We start from the raw sequence: 24,468 nt of genomic DNA on the forward strand, positions 1-24,468 counted from the left end.
AATAAAGTATTTAATTAAACACCGCAATTTCTACTGTTTCTTTTTTTGTACATTCTATTTATTTAAAATTAACTATGATTTCCTTAAATATTGTGTGATGTTTCATGAATAATTGTTAATCCTTCGATAGGGTAATAGTAAAAATACGAATCTATATGCATCTATTATAACATGTATAATAGAAGTATATGTATAAAATAAATAAATGTGCGGCTTCATTAATTGAATATTATATATTATTTCAGTATCTCTCTGTTATAAATAAAATTAAAAATTAAATTTGTATACTTTTAATATAACTTTTGAATCGTTGGATCCCTAAAGTTGAGACCTGCATTTTTGTATTCTAGGCGATAATTTTATATCTCGCAAACTAAAATTAAACTCATGATTAAGTGTACAAGTAAGAAAACAACTTTATTTATATAAACTTATTTTAAAAAAGCAAAATCTTTTTAAGAAATGTTTTTAAGAATTGTACTACGTTAATACTTTATCGCATTTCCGTGAGTATCTATGACTGCCTGCAGACGTCTCGGCATCATTTCGATTAATTTTTGTATTACTGAAATTGGAATCATTTCCCACACTTCTACCACTTTTTCCTTTCCACTTTCTTTATTTTTTATATTACAATTTTCTAATTGATCTTTTAATTCTTTCCATAAATGTTCTATTGTATTCATACCCGGTAATTGTGGTATTTTCAATAATGTTAGGACATTATAATGCAACCATTGCTTTCTTTTGCTGTAAATGATATACTGATGACATTTGTAATTTTCCAACCGATGGTTATAAATTTCGTTTTAAAATGCCCAGATGTTTCATCTTCTCCACTGTTTCCTCTATAAATTCGATATTTCCTGTTCTATCTGCTGCCATGCAATCTTGTATCATGATTAATCTGCCACTGTATTTAAAAGTTGTTCATATAGTCGTATATGAATTTTATGGAACTCCGCATTCGACCGTCTCCGTACTATTTCTTTACCGTCTACACCAAATAAATTAATTTTAATTTCGTCAGAAAAAATTACATTTTTCCAGAAACTTTCTGGATAATTTACATGTTTGGCAAATTGCAAACATTTTTGTTTATTTGCTTTGAAAATATAGGGCTTTCTTCGAGATACTCGACCGTGGTACCCCTCTCTATGCAAAACTTGACGAATTGCTCCCCTTGACAGGCTTGCTAAGTCTTGAAGAATCATCTATTGGTAATTTTGGCACATTAGTAGTGAGCTTAATTTTAATTTCTCGCGCTACATATCTTTCGTCATGCTCGGAAAGAGTATTTTTCTGCCTCGATCGCTCTTATTTTTTACTGCACCTTCATATCTAAATTTATTTATTATTTTATGTACAATAAAATGGACTCTACCATTAACTATACTATTGATTTTCCGCAGAGAACTTCCTTTACAAAATATCCTTCCTTTACGAAATATACAATAATTTATCGAAGAGAAATATTAGTTTCTTTTCTTTCCGAAGTCGTTGTTAAACTGGTGCGAAATAACAAACGAAAATCAAAGCAAATTATGCTATATGCCTTACAATATGGGGTAACCGTATCTCTATAATAAAATCGAAAAACAAATGCATAACAATATATTGGGTTAGCAACTAAGTGATTGCGGGTTTTGTCATTAGGTGGTATTAACAAAATCCGCAATCACTTAGTTGCCAACCCAATATATTGTTATGCATTTGTTTTTCGATTTTATTATAGAGATACGGTTACCCCACATTGTAAGGCACATAGCATGTGCCTTAATAATAATTTTAATTATAATTTTGTCATTAGGTGGTATTAACAAAATCCGCAATCACTTAGTTGCCAACCCAATACATATTTGGGTGATTCTTATGCTCAATTTTATATTGGTAAAATCGTTGTATGTCTGGGAACATTAATAAAGAAAACAGGATTAATTTATTTGACTATTTCTTTTCAGCAATCGAAGTTAAACTGTAGTACAATACTTTTTGTTGTATTTTATAAAACATGGATTTAGTATGCCCAATAGGTGTACATAAGTTTTGAAAAATTATATTAGGAAGAAAACAAATTTACAAAGTTATAATAGAAGAACCGTTCAATTAAATTACATTTCGTGAATTTACAAATAAATGTTCTTTTGTGTCATATAAGCATGTCTATACTTTTATTTTATTCTATACGCCGTTTAGTGACATGTTGTATGGTTTGAAATATATAAGCAATCTTTTATACATATTTCTAAAATCCAGTTCTTAAATATTTAAACGAAAATACAATTTTCTACAAAATAGCAAAGGTTGTTCACACCTTTGTCAATGTCTACGCAGTATCATTTACGATTTTGGGATACAAAATAATTCGTTATCTTACTTTTACATATATTGCAGATAAATAATTTTTTATTCCTAATTGCATTTCTCTTAGTTGAATTAAAAAAGTATTTCAATTACATGGCGAATATAATATGTGTAAAAGTAATGATCTCGAATAATTTATAGTTTATAAACTGACTAAGAATAACTATCATAGTTCTTTACAATTCTATTTAGGCAATCAAATGGAATGGCGAATGGTTAAAAGCTTGCATTATTAAGGTCAAATAGTACCATACAATAATGTGACTTAATTTGCTAAATATAATACTTATAAACAAGACATTATATAATACTTATAATAAATATAATACTAAAATAACTTAATTTGCTAAATATAATACTTATAATAAATATAATACTTGCAAACAATACATAAAACAATTTAAGTAAAATAAAAATATCTCTTTTACATAAACACACAAAATACAAATCCGCATAAACAATTTTATTTTGTGTTTAATTTTTAACATAAAATACACACTACTTTATTAGAAAAGTAACAATTAATTACTATTTTAATAATATTTCGAAAATACTGAAAATTAAGTCTTTTTGTATCATTCTTGTACTTCGGAAGGAAAAAAAAAAAACAAAAATGAAACGTATTTTTTAATATAAAAGTAACTAATAAATACTAAATATGTTAAATTACTTATATACTGTTAGATTACTTGCTTATATAATTTTTATATCTTATAAAAACTAATATGTAACTTAGTAAGGTTTGTTTCAGAAGTAATCACTATTGTTATATCAAATAAAATGTTTTTTTATATTTTTCAAGCAATTAACACTAAACCTACCACTATCGGTCAAGTTGACCGTTCTCAAACTTTTGTACAACTTTCACATATTTAAACATTATCACATAGCCATCAAAATATACAGCTTTTCTTAAAATATGCATACAATGTATTTTTCAGTATTTACTTCTCTCTCTCTCTCTCTCTCTCTCTTTTCCAAGAAATATATGTAGCTTATCCTACTTACCGTCGCCGATCTATTTGACCGCTCGAGATAATATGGTATTAAAACTTATTATTTCCTAAACTTATACAATCAATCTAAAAGAAAGGCTATCTGAATATGGCATTTCTCTAAAGAAATAACCAAATGGCAAGAAAAATGCATTATCAAGTTGAAATGTTGTAGCTGGCCCCTCTAGGTGTTTGCAATATTCTGGATCTAGCTGGAATAAACGCCTGGGTTTTGTATAAAGAAACAACGGGAGAAAAAATTTTAAAGCAGGAATTTTTATTCCAGTTAGTTAGAGAACTTTGCGCTGCGTATTAAAAATGGCGGGAAGAAGAAAATGTACCAAAAACATCAACAAATACAAGTTCGAATTTACATGTACGAAAATCTGTTTAGGGGATGCAAAAAATATGTGTACGGCAAATGTACATTGGAGAACAGAATAATTTGTAAAAAATGCAGTGAAGGCGAATAAGATTATATATTATTTATATATTTAAAAAAATGTGTATTTACGTGTATATAAGGTGTATAGGAATGAAAGAAACTATATACCTCTTTCCTAGTTTATAATTGAAATTATATAAAAATAAATTTGTATCGTCATTTTATGGAAGTTATTCATATACTAATTCATTGAGCAACAAAAAGCAGTAATTTGTTTTTAAGAACCGATCATTTTGACCGGGCACAATAGGAATAGATATACAAGAAGTGTCGGTAGGTTTAGTGTTAATATTTAATATTAAAATTGTCATAAATATTATAAACATATAACATATAAAGATAATGATAAAAACTATCAACACTAAAAATAAGTTGCATATAAGTTGTACTAACAATAAATTTTGATTGTATCCACAAGGACAAGAATTAATTTATAAAATTTATTAACATAATAGGATGTATAAAATTCAACAAATCAAATGGAACTACTTTAAAATTAAAATATCACATATTACTTTAATATTGTCTCATATTCATTGCTTTCAAGATTACTGTCAACCATAAATTTCCAATAGATGATACTTTTCAAGCAAACCTTACAAAATTGAATATGTAACTAATATTTTTTGATATACATAATATTTATTTTAAAAAAGAATAAACTGCCTAGAATCATACTTTGGACTTTTAGCAATTTAATATACTTTGCTATATTCTTTGCAAATTAAATTAATTAAAAAAGGTATTTGGCGTGACATATCTTCTCTAAAAGTTATAATTTTTGTAAAATATTATGTTTAGTATAAAGTAAACAAAAACAAGAGTTTCTTCAAAATTTTAGGAATGGTTAAATGGTAACCTTAAAAACTTTGTTGAAATCTTAGTATGTATTTTGTACATTGAAAAAACTAACATAATAACAAAAAATCTAGCAAATAAAATCTTAAAAAAGTTTATAATTTAAATATTAATGGAGAGATCATTCAAATGCTTTCTTTTATAAACTTTGTATCTGAAAGCATACTTTGCTGTATTATTTACATTTATGTACATTAACAAATTGGATAGTAAGTTTTCTTATTCTTCCGAATTTAAATAATTTTATAAATTAAGAAATATAAAATCTAAAACTTTGCAGTATCGAAAAGATTAAAGTAATGTCAATAGTAATTAACATTAAGTAATGGCAATTCTTTGCGCTACAATAATTTATATTTTGTTGCATAAAACTTTATGACTTCTATACACATGCATGCACAATCTTGTAGAAAATCTGCATCTCAGCTAATTTTAATATTAATAAATATTGTTTTTAATTAATTCTCATCAAAATATCAAATTGTCTTATGCCACATTATAATACTTTATGCAGCTTGATATAATACATTCGGAATTATTCGTTAATGTAAATTATTTCACATACTATATAAGAGTTATAAAACTTTGCTTACAATATTATATTTACATAATTACACACAAAAGTAATTTTTTCATAAATGAGAACATTTTTCATTAAATGATTATAGATATTCTCAATTGAATTAAAATTATTAGAACTATATCAAAACTAAGTAGTCATTGAAATTAGATAAAATGAAGAATAATACTGCTCAATTTTACACACAGGAAATTACGAACACTAAAAGAGTTCTTATTCTTTTAATATGAAATTGCCTGTGTCTAACAGAATACACGTACGATCTATGATATCTAAACATCCTCCATATTGTTACTTTGGGATTCTTCAAAAAATTACTCTAATGTTGATCTTCGATTGTTGTACTATACACTTTTCCAGTATGCAAATATCTCCCCACAATAATTTATCTTCTCATTTGTACAGTATTTATAAGCTTAAGGGACCCTCAAATGATCTCAATATATATATTATCAATATTTCAGGGTTCTGAACACGATATTATTATACCTGTAAGGAGATCCTCAGATATGTATATTGTATCCTTTGCGGACGCGTGTCGGCATATAGTCGCCCAAATCTATTCACAGTTCTATACAGTTATTTTGAAGTGGCTGGCGTATTTCTATTTTTCCGAACGACAATCTTATGCGTATGGGTACAACTCGCGATGCAGAATGCTGGTCGAGTCAGAACGAATTTCAATCTTTCAATGGCATTGCCAGATGAATCAGAAAGCTTTTTATATAATTTATATATTTTTTATAATACCTTATACAGGATGCCTTAAAGTTCCAGAAAGAACATGTTCGATAGTGATAGTAGTCATGACGAACATTATTTTGAACCTGACAAGATAGAAGGTGACGACAGTGCTTCAGACAATGGAAACGAACTCCGTTTAACAAGGAATCGGCTCAGATTATTTCTAATAATAGTGACAGTGATGATGAACTAAATATTGATGAATAATATACAAGCCTCGACAATGAATAATGCAAACGTTCAACATGTATATTTTCTCAACTGCGCGCGCCAATACCTCTCGTCCACAGCAACGCTCGCTCGTCGAGCAGTCCCGTCCTCAAAGGGTTAATATATGTATATTGATTATTTAAGGATCTCTTTACATGCACAATAATGTTGAGAAGTCTGAAATATTGGCAATATGCATGCATACACACATATACGCGCGTGCTATCACGTAAGGACCCTTTTACGATGCCACAGTCTTATGGAGTAATGTACAGTTGATTATTTGTATCTCAGAAAAATTTCTTACAATAGTGAATTTCCATAATATCGATCATCGACTAACCTTTCTCCATTTGCGTTTTGACTCACCGGACGGACTCCATTCTGAATCAGCATCGGTGTAAGAATAATTTACTTTAGGAACGTTCCATTCTTCCTTCTTTCTTCCCGTAGAGGCGATTATTTCTTCTCTACTCTTTTGTACGTTCCTTCTTACTCCATCAGTTCTCTGTTAAGTCAGTTTAAACGATTGATTTTTTTCCGTCGCGTGGATGTTTTAACTGTTCTCTGGAGATCCTTGATAATACGATATTATCAGTTTGATGCTTTGTCGATCGAAATTGGCATTCTTACACCCATTGTCTACAAAGTGTAGCTTCATATATGTGTTGATGTTAACAGTACGCATCCATGCAGCAGTCATTGTAAAGTAACGTACATTTGTCCAAAAAAAGGAAGCGAATCATTTTCGTAATGACGACTGACGTTAACACTGTCAGTAGAAAGGTGTATGTTGCAACTATAAACGGATATTTGTGGACAGTGAGCTTTAGTCTTTCTTTCGCGAGATTCTGATGCGAACTGGCAACATGTACGTCTTTATTATAATTTCTTTCTATCAAATGCAAACTGCAGTAATAATCACCATGCGGTTTTTTCTCTTCACAAGAGATTGTTCGTATTCGGATTGAACAATTTCATCGGACTTCTTTCGCGTACTGTGTAACTCTTTTACAGCAGCTACAATCTATCTTAGGTATAGCTGAATAACTGTCTATTTTTTTAACTTTCATTGACATTTTTCCGTAAGCTATAGCATGTCTTTTTTAAAAGGGCAACTTATTTTTCGTATCTTCTTTAAACATTCTTTCCAAGTCATACTGTACTTCAAGTGCCACCAATGTTTTATTTTGTAAAGAAATTTTTCCATTTTACACAATAATTGATAAGGTTTTGGTATTGATGAGTGCACTGGGAAAAAATAGGAATTATTCTGGTACAAAACATATGGATATCCATCGCCAGACGTATACACTGTTTGCAATGTGCGACAATATAGTAGTGCAATTTAGCAGCAATACAACCTTTTACATGGTCTACTGAATTTTGCGTGCGAATGAAGGAAAATTGTGTACATTAATTTGTAAATTACATAATACTGATGTACAATACATATGATGTGACACATATAATTCTATACTGCCAATACAATTTTTATAGATCAATGGTAAAATGGTTGATGAGTATCTGTCACTTTATGTAAATTATTACATCCTTTTGAATATTATTATTATCTGCGATGACACACCAAATACTTCGTTAAATACATAGGGCACATCTTTATTAATATGTTTGCGAATTTTATTATCGCACTTATCGTCTATTATATCCTGCTTCTTAAAGTTTGCGTCAATATAAGAAATTCCATTATTTCCAATATTTTCATTCAATCACGTTCCATTAATTGCATTAGAAATATCTTTCTCATTCATAGAAAAAGATTCGAAAATAGATTCCTTAATGTTAGTGACGTTCGATGTATTTTCTCTTACATCCTCTTTTATTTTGTCGAAATTACAAATTTCTAATTCTGGTCGCGCGCAGAGTTCAGTTTGTGCAATATTTGTACATTTTAATGATTTCGATATCATTTGCGATTCAAATATTTTTTGCATTGTTGAAATTTCGAGTAGTGCACCTGATGATTCCTGTTTCTCCTCGTAATTTAATATTCCTTTAACGGGAGAGGCTTCAACCTTCTCTATTGTTTCAGTAGAACTTGTTTCTATTTTATCATTATTTTGCACTGTAATTAAAGTATCATAATTGAAATGACATTAATAAAAGATAATTACGATAATAATATAATGTTTTCAAGTAATTTTACAATCATAATAAAATAAAATAATTTTTATCCCTTAAAATTGCATAATAATGTTACTAAATTTGCTATGTTAGAATAATAAAAATATGTATCATTCTTAATAAAAGTATATATAATCATATAATAACAATTTTTTTGATATTAGGACTAACTAACATAATCATTGTAATTATTCTTACAAATTATTATGTGGTCATTATTATTTATAATTTTATAATGTGTATCTTATTTTCAATTAAAAATATATAATATTCAGTAGTTATGAAAAATTTATTTTATCTCAAGAAAGTGCATGTACTTATAATTTATTAAATAGTGTATATATTATTTCTTTGTTTAATCAGTTTAGAAATCTTAATATAAATTTTGTTCTATTACTACAAAATGGATCATACATACTTTAATAAAATAATATAAAACAAAAAATGTTGTGCATCTACTATTTCCTTATAAAACGAAATGAACTTTTGGGACAACCTAATATTTGTTTTTGTCGGGAATAACTTATTTTCAAAATTTGTTTACATTTCAATTGACTTACCTACTATATTCTTCAATTTATTTGTATACATCACATCTATAAACAAAAACATAATTTAATGTAATATAATGCATATTTATAAAAAATATTATAACATTATATTCATAAAAATGAATAACTACTAATATTATATTAAAATTTTACATAAACTCTAAAAATATGAAATAAACTTACCTCTGGATAATATTACTTCTTAAAGATAATACATTTATGTAAATATATTATAGTTTATTATATCCTAATAAGATAGATGAAAAATATGTAAATATGTATATCACATTACCATTTTTTTCACTTATAATTGCATTTTTGTTTATATAAAGAATTTTAATTATGATGAATTTATGAAACACTAAAAGTATTAAAATATCTTCCAATGTTGATCTTCCATGTAGAAAATTATTAATTTTGTCTTTATTTCGAAATTTAATATGTAAATATTAAAATAAGTATGATGACTTTTATTTGAAAGAACTATCATTATGTGTTTTTAATACTCCTATTGGATATGTATATAAGATGTAAAATATACATATAAATTTTCTTATATAATACAATCATTTAATGATAAGACGTTTATTTATTTATTCAAAATAATATTCTATAACTATATTGAAAATGGACTCATATTTCAAGGAAAAAGGCAAATTTCCAAAGATATCAAACATATAGTTACCTTTCTTTGTAGAAACATATTGCTTTCTTCGCATTCTTTGCTGATTTACAGAACTAACACTTGTATTTGTGTTTACAGTTGATGATAATTTTGAAGTTAATTTTCTTTTCTTCAAAGGTATATCTTCATCTAAAATTTCTACTTCTTTAATAGAATTTGATGGCTGTACATTTATATTCTGTGATGTCCACTTAGCAGACTTTATATTATTTGAAATTTCAGTTATGTCTTTATCTGTTATAAAATTTGCTTTTGTAATATTAGTATCAATGTTCATATTTCTTTTTGATATTTTGAAATGAGATTTATCTTCAGTTGCATATGATTTTTCTGGTACATTTAACATTCTTGAATCTTCTGAGATATTATCTTCCATGATGCACTGGAGATTTTGTAATTTAGAATCTTCCTTGTAATTCACCATAGAATCTTCATGAAAATTTAATACTATTTGTTGCTTCTGTTGAGACATACGCTTCAATTGTTGAACATTTGCACAGTTTAGTTGTTTCTTTCCATTTTTAGGTGATGTTTTACAATATGACATGTGAAATGTCGATAGTGATGATTCACATGTATTTTGCACATCTTGATGATCCAAAGGATTAACAATAGTAATTTGTGAACATCTTAAACTCAATTCATTCTGATTAGATTGAACAATAGATGAAAATAATTGTTTTTCTTTTTTCTTTATTTTAATTTTCTTTTTACATTTTAACATCTGTTTAGGTGATCTGGATTGTGGATGACCACTAATTTCTGTTCTACATTTCATAATATGATTTTGTTTTTCTTCACAACTGTATTCCATGTTTTCCTGAGAAATTTTTTGTCTTAAAGAACTTTCATCTGTTTGTTCAATACACTGCAGTGTTGTATCAGTATTACATGATATTAAATCTGTGGAAGACAATAAATCACAAGAATCTAAAGATTCTTTTATTACTAAAGGACTAGTTTCAAGTTCTACACATGTATACTTCTGTAATGAATGAATATCATTCTCTTGTTGATTTAATATATAATTCATAGATTCATCTGATGGAATGTTGTTGAAAATACAAATTTCAGGTAAATCTTCATTTTTTATATCACTGAATGATTGGGTTTGATTAATAGTATCTTCCTTTTGAAAAATATAAAATGTTTCTTTAAGACTACCAACATTAAACTTATCGGTAGGACTAGAAAGACTGCATTTAGGAAACGATTCTTTCTCTTCAGAAAGTATGCTATCTGAATTGACTAAATTAATTGATTGACCAGAGAATGAAGGTGTACTTTTAATTACTGGAAGAAATTCAAGCACTTCTTCTCTACTTGTGTTCAATTCAAATCCAATCATATCCACGCTATTATTAATAGAATTATTTTGATTACTAAACAATTCCTTATCCTCTTGTGAAAGTGTATTTTCTAAATCATTCTTTTCAGCTGTCTTTTCTTCAAATGTTTTCTCAATCAACCGAGGATTAACTGCTTGTATATTTGAATACATAAAATTATTCGAAGGAGAATCCATATTTGTTAAATAAAAATCAAATAAAAAATTTAATATTCCAGTTCTTCCAAAGCTGCCTTCAGATAATAATGTTTGAGAATCTTCTGCATCTGACAATATGTACTTTTCTTCCATTTCATTAGTATGCAAATGTTCAGGCTGTGAAAAAAATTCTGTAATGCTATTTAATACACTATCCGAATTATCATAAATTAATGGTGATTTTAAATCTCCCCAAATTTTTTGTTCGTCTTCAATAGTTTCTTGTTCATCACCATTCAGAATACTATCAAAGATAGTGATATTTTCAAATTCCTCTATGGAATGTGATTCTTCTATATTAGCTTCTTGTGACAAATTTTGCAACGTAGATTCCCAATGCATATCTTGATTTGATTCTTTAGTATTTTCCAGATTGTGTGTAAAAGATATGTCACAAGTTTGATTATTTGTTAGTACATTAATTTTATGTTGATCTGTGTTTTGTATATTATTTTTTAGAATTTTAAGATTTTCATTTTCTTTCTTAATAGGTTGTTCAAATTCAGATTTTATATGATTACAGATGAGGTTTGAAGATGGTTTGCTTCCAGAAAAAATATTATTTTTTCCATAAGAATGATATTCTTTTGATTGAGGGGTTGACTTATGAAATTCATTTAAAAAATGAAGATTTTGACAGTTACATACATTCAATAAGTTCTTTTTTCCATATAGTTCCAAAATCTTACTAAGTTTTTCTGTATTTGTTAATGAATTAATATTTTGTATCCAATCTGATGATGACGACGACAACGATGACAATGATGACGATGATTCTGCACACTGATTTCCCAAATCTGTAGTAGAAACAGTACATATGTCCATTTTGTTTAAACATTCTAGGCGCTGTTTTTCTGCATAAATGGTCATAATATGTTCACCAATACGATTTAAAACGTCCATACATTTGTCAAGATCACTTAGCATACACATTATATTTTTGTCACAAATTGTTGTTTTATCGATGGTATTATTATCTATTGTATTATGTGTTACATCTTCGTTCTTTATTGTATTAAATATACTATTGTTATAATAGGAGAAAGGTTTTACCTCAATCTTCTTACAACATCCTGTACATTCATGAATTTCCTGAACAATGTTCTTTTTCATGGTCTCTACCACTTGCGAATTATGACCACTCATAGATCGTAAATTATGTAAATGATCATCATTTTGTACATAAGCAGATTCAGTTTGGCAATAAGTATTTTCTTCTATCACATTACAATCTGTATTTATTGGCAATTGTTGTTTTATAGATTGTACATTTGTAATATTATTTTGGCACTCACTTGACAAGAATATTGTCTTTATGGAACTTTTTGGCTGAGAAAACAATTCTTTACCCTGAGTATCTATTTCATTAGATTCATTAGCCGTGTTTCTAAAAGAAAAACTATTATCAGAAGACATATTTTCATCCCTACTTTCTCTCAGTAGATTTAATATGGCTTTTGGTTTTTCAGTATTTTGTCCCACAGTGCTTAAAAATTTCAGTAAATATAGAATTTTACTGCATTGCACATCAGTTTGTTTTATTGATGAAGTACATGTATCACACCACCTATGTTGAAACATACATTTCAATTCAGTATTTCTCTTATCGAATATACGATTAAGTATATTTTCCAAATTATCAATATTATTTTGAACTGATTTTTGTTCAGTTGAAGTACAACTTGCTGTACTTTCACTAACTTTATTGTCTAAAATTGGTAAATCTCCTAGAAGAATGCTGTTAGAACAATTTTTAAAGTTATCTGCACTACAAGCATCTGCAATTTCTATTGGATCTCTATATTTTATTTCATCAATTTGTTTCTGCACTTTATATTTTTTCTTTGCCATTTTTAACCACTCTAAATTTCTTTGACATCTTTTTTTCTTTTTCTTTTTGTCAATTCCTAATTCATCTTCCTCAGCTAAATTAATTAAAATTACTTCTCCAGGTTTTAATTTCGATGTTTTTTTATACTTCTCAAATTTGTTTCTTTTTCTTGGTGGAGAAAGTTGTTGATTGCTAATTTTACTGTTTTTCATGTTCTCTTCAAAAGAATAATTATTTTTTAAGTTACCTGTATGACTTTTCTTCAATTCATAATTTGCAAAAAATTTGTGTACATCATATGACAAATTCTAAAAGAAAAAAAAGTAAGAATTAAGTTATATAAACATTGCAAATATTATTTAATAAAAAATTTACCTGTGATAATTGGAAATTCAGCTCAGAAGTTCTTGTTAAGGGGGTTTCTTTAAATTCAGCAAACATTGTTTCTTCAAATACTAAAAAATTGTTGCAAGCAGTTTTTAAGTCAAATGCATTTGACTGCAATAGCCAAATAGTCTCATTTTCAAGCCCTGTGGGTGCTTTAGGTATGATGTTTAATAATTCGTCACGCATTTTTGGAATACATGGACCTAATATCCTTAGAGCCATCTTATTCAATTGCCTTTTCTCTTCAACAGTTTCTTTTATCCTTTTCCATATTTTTAAAACAAGCAAATACCTGACATAATCTACATCTGTCAAAGAATCTACATTCTTTGTGAAATTAGCAAAACTTTTCCTGGTATAAAAAGAATAGTTTATATTACATAAAAAGACATTTTTATACTACATTTATTTTTAGACTAAGAAGCAAAGAATATAAAATATTTACATACATAAATATAAGATCACAAACTTTTGCATATTTTTTAGTAGCAAACTTTAGTTTAAGCAGCACTCTGAAAATATGCTTTTCTGAATTACCTGAAACAAAAGTAAATATTACTTTCTAATGTTATTTGTGTCTTATAAGTATGAAAAATGACATTCCATCTTTTATTATATTCTATTGGTGTAATATATTTTATATTATACCTTTTTTAACTTACTTAAATATATCCATAATGCTGAAAGAAGTTTTGAAGCAAGTTTAGAAGAATCCATAGTGTGTTTAGAAGTTTTGAGTTCTATATCTATATATATTCCCAATATCACTGACATCTCACTTAAATATAAGTTACAATCGCTAACATGCTATTAAAAACATTCATCAGTAAATTACTAGTATGTTATCACTTTTATTAAATTCATAATTAATTATTTTTAACAATACCTCTTTAATATCATTCCAGTAAAGATGAAAAAATATTAGTGTGTTACGTAGATGAGTTTTTAATTTTATCATATCTAGTGTCTTTTCACAATATGTATTTATACTGGTTAAAATATTTCTGAAATACAAAATATTAATCAATTAGTTTTAAACCATGAATTATAATGCAATTATATGCTTTAATGTAAATAATTTTGTTATTATTATCTTTATTTTAATTTCAGAAAAAAAACAATAATCTTACTGTGTGTAAAGGAAAAGTAAATGTTTTAATAATTGGTAATTTCTATGTCCCACAGATGAACACATTATTTTATTAAATTTACTGAGCCATGGAAATATATTTTCAGATGATTTAACATCAATGAGGCTATTATCCTCATGTTCTTGATTTTTGTATTTCTTTGAGACATTAATAGGACTATTGCATATCCATATTAAATCTATCTCATCCTTTTCATCCATTATTATTTCTTTTTCTAAACTATATAAATATTCAAAAAAATAAAAATATATAATTTTTTGAAAATATATGATGTTTTCAATTTATCATTAAATAACATTCAATTAAGATTACAGAATGTTATTGCTTGATATGTTTATTTCTTCTTTCTTTCCCTACCTCTCATGATATATTAGAATGATAATATTTATTTGTCAATGAATTATTGTTTAATAAATTGTCAATCAAGGTAGAAGAACTGCTTATATTTGTGTCCTGTGTAGAATGAGCCATAATTTTCATTAAAAATAATCTTATTAAACCTAAAAAAAAACAACAAGATTATGTATATATAACATATTATAATATATACAAGGGTCACAAAAGAAAAACGTGATAAGTACATTTTTGTTAATTTTTTAGCTTTGATGTTACTCTATGATTAAATAGGAGTGTTTTAACATCATATAATGAAAAACAGAAACAATCTGTCAGATCAAAAGATGCTAGTATTTGAAAAATAGCTGATAAGTTGACAAAGTTGTACAAAAACCAAAGTCATAATTATTAAGACAAGCAATATTTATCCTTGATATTATAATATTATAATGAGTAATATCTTTAAAATTTTTAAAAGTAAGAAAATGTTTTATTCCGAAATCAAATAAAAAGACAATCTTGGTAACACAGGATTGATTGACAATGTAGTGAATTTTAAACTCCTTTGCTGCAAAAAAATAGGAAATTTAACTTATCATATTTTTCTCTGTAGTCTTCATATATCGTAATAATTTATTTAATATTTTGACGAAATATTTCGATGAACAAAATCAATGATTTCTACATGACATGTTTATTAACTATTTGTTAACTGAAATTGATTTCTTAATTATGAGTCGAAGAATTATTACATACTTTTTGCTCTATACATAGAACAAGCGTGTGCTATAACAACGAAACCAAAGAAAACAAAATCGAGCTACTCACAGTCAGCAATAATCGTACACGTGTTGTAACATAATATTTAATATAATCGAAACATCGGTACGATTCATAATACAATTGCGTATTGACGTTTAGACATGTCATGCAGAAAATTTAAAAGAGTAACAGTCAATAATCAACAATAAGAGGCTGCAAGTTTCTTTTAATGTGAATTTGTTTTTAGAAGCACATCAAAAATGCAGAGACTCAATACCCCCACTTCCATCAGTCACACTGTGTTACATCGTTTACTACACATACACGCAACAAAATGAAACTAAACGGGCATAGCCGTCACTTTCATTTCTTCGCAAATAAGCGAACTCATAGTTTCAGTTTTTCGCATTTGCAACAGCACAGCCGTACACGAAAGTAAATTTATTGCGATCTGCGCCGCCTGTTGTTGGTGTACTCGAAACTTACAATTCTTTGAAAATCGAGTAAAACGCAGCGCCTGGCGTCGATGCTAAATCAACGCCGTCGTTGTCGTAACATTCAGATCGTCGCTACGGAAGTTGCAGATACAGGTACGGTCGCACCCATCAAGGAACCCTCGTATATGGTACAAAATAACCTTTCTCTTACTTATCATTACTAGTGAAATACCATGTATTTTATCCAAATTTCATAAATTTTTTTTCTCCAAATGTTAAAGTAGATTCGATTTTTCGAAATCATAATCGTGTCTCTATCATTGTAAAATTTAGTGTTACTTAAATTCAACATTTTTCTATGTTTACATATATAACGAGTATAAATTTCTTCAAAATAAATTATTATTTATATGTATTATTGAAAAAATAAATAAAATAATATGATTATATAATTTTATATATCCCTATCATAATACCACATGCATGTTTCACAAATTAATCCATCTGCAAACATAAAAACCACGTCTCTTCTATTAAATATAAAATTGTATCACTCTGTCGCAAGTAGTGTCAATTCAATTGACAAAAGAATTTCGTAAAATAGCTCACGCTGTCACGTGAGTTTCATTCAAATCGGCCGTAAAAGTTCAGTATATACGGTCCTGAGAAGAGAAGTTGCACACCGAAGCGCAGACGTTACTTGAACTTTTCGGCTATAATAACCGCTAGCGGCCGATCACGTATGTGACATGGCGTCCGGGTAGAAAGAAAGTTGACTGTTAAATAAGCGTTAATGTTGTTTTTATGACATTGACCGACCGAAAAGGGAACATCCGAGGCCGCGAATTTCCCACAGACACCGGCATTGATGGTAATGCATGCGAGGAAACCACAAAGGATCAGCGATGGGTAGGGTACCGACGTCAAATACCCAATCCTGACACAACCAACCTCTACTCACCTCACCTCTCATCTACAAAGTCCGTCCATCCGACCCACTCGATATTACTACTACCGCTATTCGTGGGAGAGATTCCTCGATGGAAATATTATTTTCCATCCTGGAATGCCCACTGTCTAGCGATTTTATTCACTATTTGTTTTCTATGGTTTCAGGTACTTCGAAAAGCACCAGGCCCATCCCTATCAGGTAAATATCATTCGAGCAATTGGTGTCGGGGGTTTAGGAGTGGGGTAATTCGTTCACAGTGCGATTGTACGCACGATTTTACCGCGATTCTGTTCATTCTCGTATCAAATAAAACAATTCACTCATTTCATTCGCGCTTTTTTCTTTAGATAATTACGTGATCAACTGTGTCAGTAGCTCTTTCATATTTCTTACGTTATCTTTCTTTCCCTAATAGTCCGTTGTTAACTAAATTACAATTCGTAAAGATTAGTTATAAAGATTGTGTTATAATATTCGAGTGTACGATATTTTCTTTTCTTCTAGCATTTCTAATATTTCTCGTGCAATTTGCCCGCCTATTTTGTCCCTTTCATGCAGTGCAAGTATCGCTTAGTTTGTGTGTGTTGATGTATATGCTATATATATATATATATATTTACACACATGTATATATATATATATATGCATATTCTTGCTTTAGATTCCCGTAATCGAGTGTCAAAGTAATTTCGTTTGTATAATTTTATAAGAGACTGTAAACACGAATTGTAAATCATATATATTGCGAAAAATATCGGTTCTCTTCTCTATATGAGTTTAATCAATTTTATACATTACAAGTTCGATACTTTGAAATTTGAATAAGTGAACTTGGTTATTGTTTATTTTTTATTCGAAAAATCATAAAATCTCATCTTATAAATGTAAAAACAGATTGAATTATTAAATTATACATATTGTTTGAGTGTATGTAATTCTTTTGTGCATAAATTTATTTTTCTTCTTTTGTATTTTTGATTATATATCAAAAACATTAAGGCAGATGTAACGGAAAGTCTGACATTTTCTTCAAGTGCTGTGCAAAAGCTTCAATTATATATTGTCCTTGAAGTATTCATTCAATTGTTAGTATTATTAAAAATGCACTAATACACTAATTCTATACACGTTTCAGTATATTTTTGCAACTTATATTCAATATCGGAAAAATAGTGCGTAAATCGATGTAATTTTGTTGCTTTTGATAAAAGATAAAAATTTTACTTAATCTTGTAAACATAACCTCACTTTTAGAAAATCAATAATTCATTCTTCTACATTATGCAGATTACTAATAGTACATTGGAAGTGTTGCATGTATATATTAATGAAGGTTTTTTTCTACAATACATTATTTACAACGATCGTTTTTTAGTAAAAGTAATAAACAATTTCACGATATTTCAATTATGCTTAATTCATTTATTTTTTCCTCATATAGGCTGTAAAAATAGTATTGAACTATTCTTTAATGAAAAACACAATGTATTGTTAAATATTTCCTGTGTAGAATTGGAGTTTAATATAATAAACAGTTTTGTATACAATAATTTTTTGTAGGGTAGTTGTTATATCATAACAACATATTTTTGATATTTTTCATAATTACTAACAATAAAGAATATAATAAGAAGTATATGAAAGTTTTTATGATCATTATAAAATTTTAAACTTTATTTTTTATATTTTTAAGAGACAAGAGGTACACATATAGTGTAACAGTAAATAAATTAACATTTATGAAATTAATCTGTCAAAAAAAAGGTAATTTATTGAAAATTTGATTTAATCATATTTGATATTTAATATTTTCACACAGAACGCAAAGTATAACAGTTCTAAGGGTGGATACTCTTCATCAACAACATCATCAGATAGTCGTTACGAGGGACGTATGCGAGATTCCCCAAATGGCAACTCTTATAGTCCAGCAGGGGGCTTGGGTATGGGCATGGGAACAGATAGAGACAGCCCTCGCAGCTACACATCCAAGCCCCTATACAAGAAGGAGAGAGAAAACAGAGACTACAAGTTATCCTCCTCTAGGGACAAGTACTCGGGTAAATAACATTTAAATATTTTTTACATTTTTCAGAATTATCATACTTTAAAATAGAATTCAAAACATATGATACATTAAAGATGTATTCAAAAAGCTTAATAAAGATTTGTCAAATATTTATATTATGAAAAACTTGGTAAATGTAATTTTATTTTATGTTAAATAATAATACAGTCATTTTTGCTATAACCTGTTGATGCCATTCGTAAAGCATGAGAATTATGTTACAAGTAAGTTTTAAGATAACATAATTTTTTGTAAGTTCTTGAAATATATGGTAAAATGAAGATACATTTAAAAAATATTATCAATAAAAGAGCATCATATTTAAGAGTAATAAAATAAGATTTGATATTTATAAAAATATGTATATATTATGTATCATACTCACTAGTCGTAATTAATAATATTTATGTTACAACATATGTATATGAACCTGGATTTCAAAGGTTAATATCAAGTGATATGAACATGATATATTTTTACTTAGAATTTACTTTAATTACCTTTATAGTGTTGTTTTAAATAATGTTTTAGCAAATTAATATTCTATTATTGTTATGAGATGTAAAACACATAAAGAAAGACTATATATGTATAAAGAAAAATAAATGTGTAAGAAAATGAGTGATAAAAGAGATGTTATATATTTAACTATATTTCATATATTCATTAAGAATAATAAGTGAATAGTGCTTTTATTTCAATGTTTTTTAAATTATATTTTTTAAAATTATGAAATCTGTGTTATAGCAAAATCGGCTGTATAATTTCTTTGAGAATTAAAGTTTTATTCCTTCTTTCTTCAGTATAAAAACAGGGTTGTGTCTTAACATTTTCAGCTGTAACATGCTTACTTGCATATGTGTAGATTGTGCACGATCCCCAAAAGACAAGAGAAGCCGTGAGAGCAGAGATTCAGAACACAGGACCAACCATGATAGGAGTAGTGGAGAGGTAAGAATATTATCATTTATTATCTAATTAATTTTTAGGTTTGTGTAATATTAAATATTAATTCTTTAATATAAATATAATTTTCAATATTTCTTAAATGTTTGATTATCATATGGTAATTAAAAATATAATTTATTTGGACTTCATAAATATAAAATTATTTACATATAATGAGTACATTGAATTTTCCCATAATGTTGCATTCAAAATTTTTTTGCACATTTACATAGTAGTTGGACTGTGGAACAGTTTGAATATGGTTGCAGCTCCAATTTGTCTAAATGGCTTATATTTTATACAAGTTGCATACTTTTGAGATATAATATTATATAGAAATATATTACTGATATATAATATCTGAATATTATTTGCTTATTTTTACAGATTTTACATCCTATAAAATTATCATCGAATTCATCAAGAGAGTCATCATCTCAGAGAAAACCATCACATAATTCCTGTCAGGTCAGTATAAAATGTACTTCATATGATTGTTACTAAAACGATGTACATATAAATCAAAAGATAGTTAGAAATAGTTTGAAAGAGTATAATAGAGATGAAAAGAACATGTTTATTGAACAATTTGAATTAAATATATTATATATATATTTTACACATATTTGATGTGATAAACAATACAAAAATTTAATAATAAATTATTAACATTTAAATGAATATTATTAAATTGCTATGTATAATGCGTCATCTCAAAAGTTAAAAAATTGTCAAGTATTGAAGTTCAATGGGGGTACACAGGATCAACATCATGGACAAATGTAATTTCAACTTTTCGAACAAGTTTTGGAATTCATATGAATATTTTCCATCGATTCAATCGTTTCCGGAAATTTTAGAACAGTCTGTTTAGGACAAACGTGGTGATGAGCGAGGAGGTACAATGGAACGTTCGGCCAGGTTTGGTGATTGGTCAGAACATATGAGTTCTTCGGGCAAGAAGTATTATTACAACTGCAAAACAGAAGTTTCTCAGTGGGAAAAACCACGGGAATGGATTAGTCGAACAGAAAACCGACAACGTCAATCCAATGATTATTCTTCTAGGTCAAGTACGTCTAACAATATTATATCGCTAAATAAATTCCTTCGAACACAATTCTTTGCTCACTGTTAGCATCTTTCTTTATAAAAATACAATTTCTAATATTTTAATGATTATGATTTGTCGTTTCATTATAAGTACATGTATTATATTTAACATTAAAGGAGTTGTTCAGTATAGAATTTCATTTTTTTGCTCGTAGATCATGATAAACATTCCAACTCGCGGTCAAATAGTAGCAGTGTGCGAGATGGTAAATCATCGCGTCAGTCCGACAAACGAGAATATTGGAGCTCATGCAGTGGAAGTGGTGGTGGTAGTAGTAGAGAAGATGTTTCTATTAGGGAAAGGGAAAGGGAAAAAGAACGGGAAAGAGAACGAGAACGCGAAAGAGATCGGGAACCAGGTAGAGAAGAAGTGGGAGTGGAGCGTCAAGCACAAGATATGGATATATCTCCAGGTGATTCTACTCCAACCTCTGAACCTCTGACATCTTGTACCCACGATCCACTGCCTCAAGGTCCTGTTTTGTTAGCCACTGGTATGTTTTATCCAAACAGTACAATAATGAAAAGTAAAAGAAATAGGAAGATTATATTAATAGATTGATAATTGATTACAGCGTTACCTCGGTTAACATCACATCCACCGTCTACACCACAAACACCTGGAAAACTTAATTCACCAACACAACAAGGAAACAGTAATGCTCCAGGTCCACCGGTTTCATTAGCAAATCTTCCAAGACTTTTGTCTCAAATCACAGGCAATAAGGAACAACCCGACATTACACCGCAGAAAGCATTACAAACACTTCAAACAGCCGCTATTCTATTGTCTAGACAAGTAAGTTTATGTTTACATGTTTAAATTCTTATTTTTTTTAAATTAATGATAATTATTTTTTTTTCAATTAATATAACATAATTGACATAACATTTTAATTAACATAACGATATTACGTTTCATTCATAAATATTGTATTAAAAATCTGTTTACGTATTTTAATTTGATTCTACTTCCAAATCTTCTTAATTAAAAAATTTTTATGTATTTTAAAATGATCGATGATATTTTTTGTATTATGAAAAATTATCATACACACGCGCGCGCGCGCGCGCGCGTGTGTGTGTGTGTATGATAATTAAATAAATATATATGTGTACGCATAGTAATAGAAGAAGATCTAACTAAAAATACCTGGAAGTGCTAGTTATTAATCATAAATTAATATTTCTGTATCTTTTTTCTTGAAAATTGTACATTTTCTATATAATTAAATATTTAGTTTCCTTTTTTTCAAAGTTATACAAAATTGCTTTTCAAGATTGGCATTTAAACTCTTATAAACTTTTATTATAATTTAAATTTTAAGATATACAGTGTATTTCATTTAACTGGAAATGGTAAAATATCTCACGAGAGATTAAACTTATCAAAAAAATATTTTAACAAAATTTATTTGATTTGAAAGGGGACATTTTTTTAAATAGAACTATATATTTCTTAATACATTAACTGATCCATCTTAGCATTTCCTATGAAAAAATATTAACCTATTTATGTCGAAAAACTATTAGTGCTTGTAGATATTTTAACTGTGTCATACGAAAGACAGGGAAAAATGTGAAGTGACATTCTTCTATTTATGTTATCTTTGTCTTTCATACGTTGCGATCTGCAAAAATACAATTTCTATCATATGATGCCCCCATTTAAACCAAACAACTTTAGTTAAAACATTTTTCTGATAACTTTAATCCCTCGTGAGATATTCTATCGTTTCGAGTTAAATGAAACATCCTATATGTAAAAGTACTCTAATTTTTTACTAATTTGTGTTGTTAAATTGATAATAATGTGTCTTTATATTATGTAATTTTAATTGATTTATTTTAGTTGTTTTAGTCTTTCAAATAAGAAATTTTACACATAAGAAATGCGATAATTGTTTAAATTATTCGATTATGTTTTTATGTAGCAGTCAGCTAGTGGTGACCGAAATAATAGTGGAAATGACGTAATGGTTCCACTAAAGGTTGATACAAGCGGCAATGTTACAAGTGAGGGACCACCTACTCCCACACATTCGGAAACCCAGGATTGTATCGATGCTCGAAAATGTATGTTGATAATCAGTAAATTAATTTGTATTTAATAAAATCATAGTAATCGTAATAATTAATAATCGCCTACTTGTTTTCCTTTCATAGTAACAAGTCCTGGGGCGACGAATTCTGGAGTACAAGGTTTAAGCTCATTGCAAAATCTTAGTACATTAGGTTCCCTTGGAAATTTAAGTAATACAGGTTTACAAGCATTGTCTAGAGTACAGCCTCCTTTAACACCTTCCTTAACACCATCACTTGCTAATCACTATCGGGAAGATTTAACGCAACACGTGCGTGCCTTTCCTGCTGATATTCTTGAAAAACAGGTATATGATGTATATATAATTATTTTGAAAATTGTAGATTATATATTTTAAAAATTATATATTATAATGAATCATTGAACAATATATTGAACAATATTTGGGTAATTGTTTTTAGGCACAGAAGCTTAGTGAAGAAGCACACACAATGGGAAGTTTGCAGTGTACAAGAGTGTCGGCAGAGTTAAAGACAGCACGATCGATAGTGAGGCTGACAGAAATTCAAGCAACGTTACAGGAACAAAGGTATATATCATTATATCAAAATCATATAAAAGAAAATAATTATATTAAATTAAATCAATTGCTTTTTTAACATTCTAGGATATTATTTCTCCGTCAACAAATTCAAACATTGGAGGAGCTAAAATCCCAAAATTCCTTCATGTCTGACGATTCTTAGTGTAAGAAACTTTATAAAGTAATTATAATTACAATCTATAATTGATTCATGCAAAAATAAAACATAATTATTAATATTCTCATTAATATTGAATAATTAAGATTGTACCTAAATTATAATATCATGATAGAAGTGATAAAAATAGTAATGAATATGGGCTGCCCAGAGAGGATTGGCTGTTCCATTTATCAGATGGTGAGTCATATTACAACTGATTAGGAAACCCACCTCTCTAGGAAGCACAGGAGGCCTATCCACACGCAGACACAACACACTAAGCAAATAGAAAATGAATCTATTCTATCAGTTCATTGCAAACTATTGAATTGTCCACATCGTCTTGTATTACCTATGTTATACGTGTCAATGTTTCATATCCCAAGATTAAGCGGCATTTTAACTAGTTGAAACATTTTTGTTGTAAATCTCGGAATAAAATTCGTGCCAGAAGTTTTAATTCAATTCTTTATCGCCATTGTCTTACCTAATTCCCATATGTATAGGAGGAAGTAGATTTGCTCTATAATTATAGCAATCTTTTTTCCTATTTGAAATTTGTCCTTAAATAAT

At 28.1% G+C, this 24,468-nt stretch overlaps 2 protein-coding genes across 12 annotated transcripts; one reads left to right on the forward strand and one right to left on the reverse strand.

Moving 5' to 3' along the window:
- Positions 1 to 3,313: 3,313 nt before the first annotated feature.
- Positions 3,314 to 17,145, reverse strand: LOC139994975 (uncharacterized). 7 transcript variants are annotated; one of them, XM_072018096.1, is made up of 10 exons: positions 16,989 to 17,145; positions 14,850 to 14,992; positions 14,472 to 14,706; positions 14,228 to 14,345; positions 14,004 to 14,148; positions 13,791 to 13,878; positions 13,330 to 13,693; positions 9,578 to 13,262; positions 8,902 to 8,937; positions 3,314 to 8,282 (listed from the first exon to the last, which is right to left on the reverse strand). In XM_072018096.1, the coding sequence occupies exons 2-10, from the start codon at positions 14,854 to 14,856 to the stop codon at positions 7,927 to 7,929; spliced, it is 5,034 nt and encodes a 1,677-aa protein (XP_071874197.1). In that variant the 5' UTR covers positions 14,857 to 14,992; positions 16,989 to 17,145; the 3' UTR covers positions 3,314 to 7,926. The 7 variants fall into 7 exon arrangements, 6 of the variants coding, with proteins under 6 accessions (XP_071874197.1, XP_071874191.1, XP_071874186.1 ...); XM_072018090.1 differs by lacking the exon at positions 16,989 to 17,145 and adding an exon at positions 16,077 to 16,342; XM_072018085.1 differs by lacking the exon at positions 16,989 to 17,145 and adding an exon at positions 15,915 to 16,342.
- Positions 16,715 to 24,348, forward strand: Wcy (WW domain-containing adapter protein with coiled-coil wacky). Of its 5 annotated transcripts, XM_072018346.1 has the most exons (13): positions 16,724 to 17,007; positions 17,144 to 17,177; positions 18,799 to 19,039; positions 19,913 to 19,998; positions 20,383 to 20,463; positions 20,870 to 21,068; positions 21,264 to 21,602; positions 21,684 to 21,907; positions 23,043 to 23,184; positions 23,275 to 23,498; positions 23,614 to 23,741; positions 23,820 to 23,899; positions 24,065 to 24,348. In XM_072018346.1, exons 1-12 carry the CDS (start codon positions 16,832 to 16,834, stop codon positions 23,896 to 23,898), a joined length of 1,953 nt encoding a protein of 650 aa, XP_071874447.1. In that variant the 5' UTR covers positions 16,724 to 16,831; the 3' UTR covers position 23,899; positions 24,065 to 24,348. The 5 variants fall into 5 exon arrangements, with proteins under 5 accessions (XP_071874455.1, XP_071874447.1, XP_071874438.1 ...); XM_072018354.1 differs by having other exon boundaries at positions 16,715 to 17,007; positions 23,046 to 23,184; positions 23,820 to 24,348; XM_072018337.1 differs by having other exon boundaries at positions 23,820 to 24,348.
- Positions 24,349 to 24,468: the final 120 nt, after the last annotated feature.

This window comes from Bombus fervidus, chromosome 2, assembly GCF_041682495.2.
Source record: "Bombus fervidus isolate BK054 chromosome 2, iyBomFerv1, whole genome shotgun sequence".
In the NCBI taxonomy this organism is placed as follows: domain Eukaryota; kingdom Metazoa; phylum Arthropoda; class Insecta; order Hymenoptera; family Apidae; genus Bombus; species Bombus fervidus.